The sequence below is a fragment of the Myotis davidii genome, unplaced genomic scaffold, assembly GCF_000327345.1.
Source record: "Myotis davidii unplaced genomic scaffold, ASM32734v1 scaffold172, whole genome shotgun sequence".
NCBI classification, from domain to species: Eukaryota; Metazoa; Chordata; class Mammalia; order Chiroptera; family Vespertilionidae; genus Myotis; species Myotis davidii.
The window spans coordinates 3460112-3462042 of record NW_006284343.1 but is presented as its reverse complement, the minus strand read 5'-3'; the positions used below and the strand labels follow the sequence as shown (position 1 = coordinate 3462042).

The following is a 1931-nucleotide window of genomic DNA, read 5'->3' as shown; positions in this document are numbered from 1 at the left end:
GTTCTGGCTTCTTTCCTCTTTCCAGACTCTTCTGAAAACTCATTCTGTCAGGAGGCTGACCAGGTCAGCCCTGCCCTGTTCACCCACACTCTGCCCCCCCTCCCCCAGCCACTGACTTCACCCTGGGGCAGGCAGGGACGGGTAGTTCCCAAGGCCTGGACCATCTGTCCCTTCCTGAATCCGCCTCTCCCCCCGGCCCCCTCCCCCCCAGCTCTGCTCTCTGCAGGCGTTGGACGGGACTGGGAGCTTTTGCCCGAATCCTGCAAGGACTTAGTTGTCCTAGGAGTGTGCTCACTGCTGGGGTGGATGGGGGCTGTCTGTGCTGGTGAATCCCGGGGTTTAGCTTGAGTACCCCAACTTCTGGCCCCTCACTTTGACTCCCCACTAAGCTTTGCTCCCCAGGGACCCAGATCACCACCCTAAAGACAAAGGGAGCCTCAGGGGACAGCATAGAGGGTTGGCTCCCATCAAAGGAGCACCCCAATTTCTGGGCACCCCCCAGGACCCCAGACCCTAGCTCCCCACTCACCAGGCAGCCCCAGGCTCAGGAGGATGCTGTAGTAGATGGTAGGGATAACACCGGCCACACACGGGGACCTCTCCGAGGCCTTTGGCCAATGGCCTTCAAACTCCGGGCTCGGCCCACTGCCATTGGGTGTGGGCAGCATGGCCACTCGTGGCTGGGCAGCTAGGAAGGGCGGAAGGGCGTGGGGTTAGAGCACTTGGTCTCTTTCCAGCCTGGCCTAGTAGCAGCCCCACCCTGACCCTGACCCTGAGGTCTCTATTCGCCCCTGCTTTGTGCAGACCCTCAGATCAGGCCCAGCCAAAGGACAGTCTTCCTTGCCCAAGCCCACATGCCCTCCTGCCCTCCGTGGCCCGGCCTCCCCGCTGATGGAAGGAAGCCCTCGGTGGCATGTCTGGCTGCCATGGAGACCGTTTCCCCACCACGCTGCTCCTGGTGGGTCCTCAGCCTGGAAAGCAGGAGGGGGCGGCCGTGAACATGCCGGCTCCCCAGCCTGGCTCCGGGTAGGCTGAGCGGAGGGTCCATCGAGGGCCTGGAGCGGCTGTAATTTTCCTAAGTGTCCAGGCGACCGTGACCGAGGTTGACCCACAGCAGCTGCCTGGCTCCACTCAACAGCCACCCTCTCCAAGGAGAGCCGGTACCAGGTTCTCCTCTCTACGCTCAACAACCCTCTTCCTGGGTGAGTACATGGGAGCTGGGGTGGCCCTGGCTTTCCGATGGGGAAACTGAGTCCAGAAGGTAAGGTGGCCGCCCTGCGCCCCTCAGCCCCCACTTTAGGGCTTCAGGCTTCACCTCCTAGTTGTGATTTCCTGCGTTATTCCCTCCCAGCTCCCCCGCCCCGGACTCCGGACGCGGTACCTGTCCTTCCACCCGCCTCTCCCCTCCCGCCCACGTCTGGACACTTTACCTGTCTCCTGCCCCTCGAGCCTCAGGCTCCTGGATCCTGAAGTTGAGGTCGCCTTGTGGCTTTCCCCCGAGTGTCTCTGCAGGCCCCTCCCAGCATCGCCAGCTCTCCAAGCAGCTGTTTGCCCTGTGGCTTTTCCAGCCGCACTGAGCCCTGAGCCCGGCAGGGCAGAGAGGTAGGACGATGGGGAGGAGGGAGGAGGAGGAAGGAAAGGGTGGGGCTGAGTCTCCGGGGAAGACGCCTGTATAGTAAGTGTGGCCTGGAGCAAACCGAATCCCTGGGGGCCCACAGGCAGGGCCGGGTGCACCGCTGGGAGGGAGGCCTCGGGGAGAGGGCAGGGGCGTGCTCCCCGACACTCTGGGAACCCGCCTGGCTCAGCGGGGGCTGGCACACCCTGCGGGGCCGACTTTAGAGAAAGGCAGAGGGCTTGGGGAACGGACTCTACCAGCATCAAAGAGTGGAGGGCAGGTCTGCAGAGAGGGGTGAGGGAGCCAGAGCGGGGAG

The 1931-nt window shown here is 63.5% G+C and overlaps 1 protein-coding gene across 1 annotated transcript in view; it reads right to left on the bottom strand.

Annotated features, from left to right (window-relative positions):
• Positions 1–704, bottom strand: part of GPR142 (G protein-coupled receptor 142) — a gene marked incomplete at its 5' end in the record, with an annotated part of 8385 nt that extends 7681 nt beyond the window's left edge. Inside the window, one exon of the mRNA XM_015570517.1 lies at positions 530–704. Coding sequence (XP_015426003.1) covers positions 530–704 — 175 coding nt within the window. The remainder of the gene's footprint in view (positions 1–529) is intronic.
• Between the last annotated feature and the right edge of the window lie 1227 nt (positions 705–1931).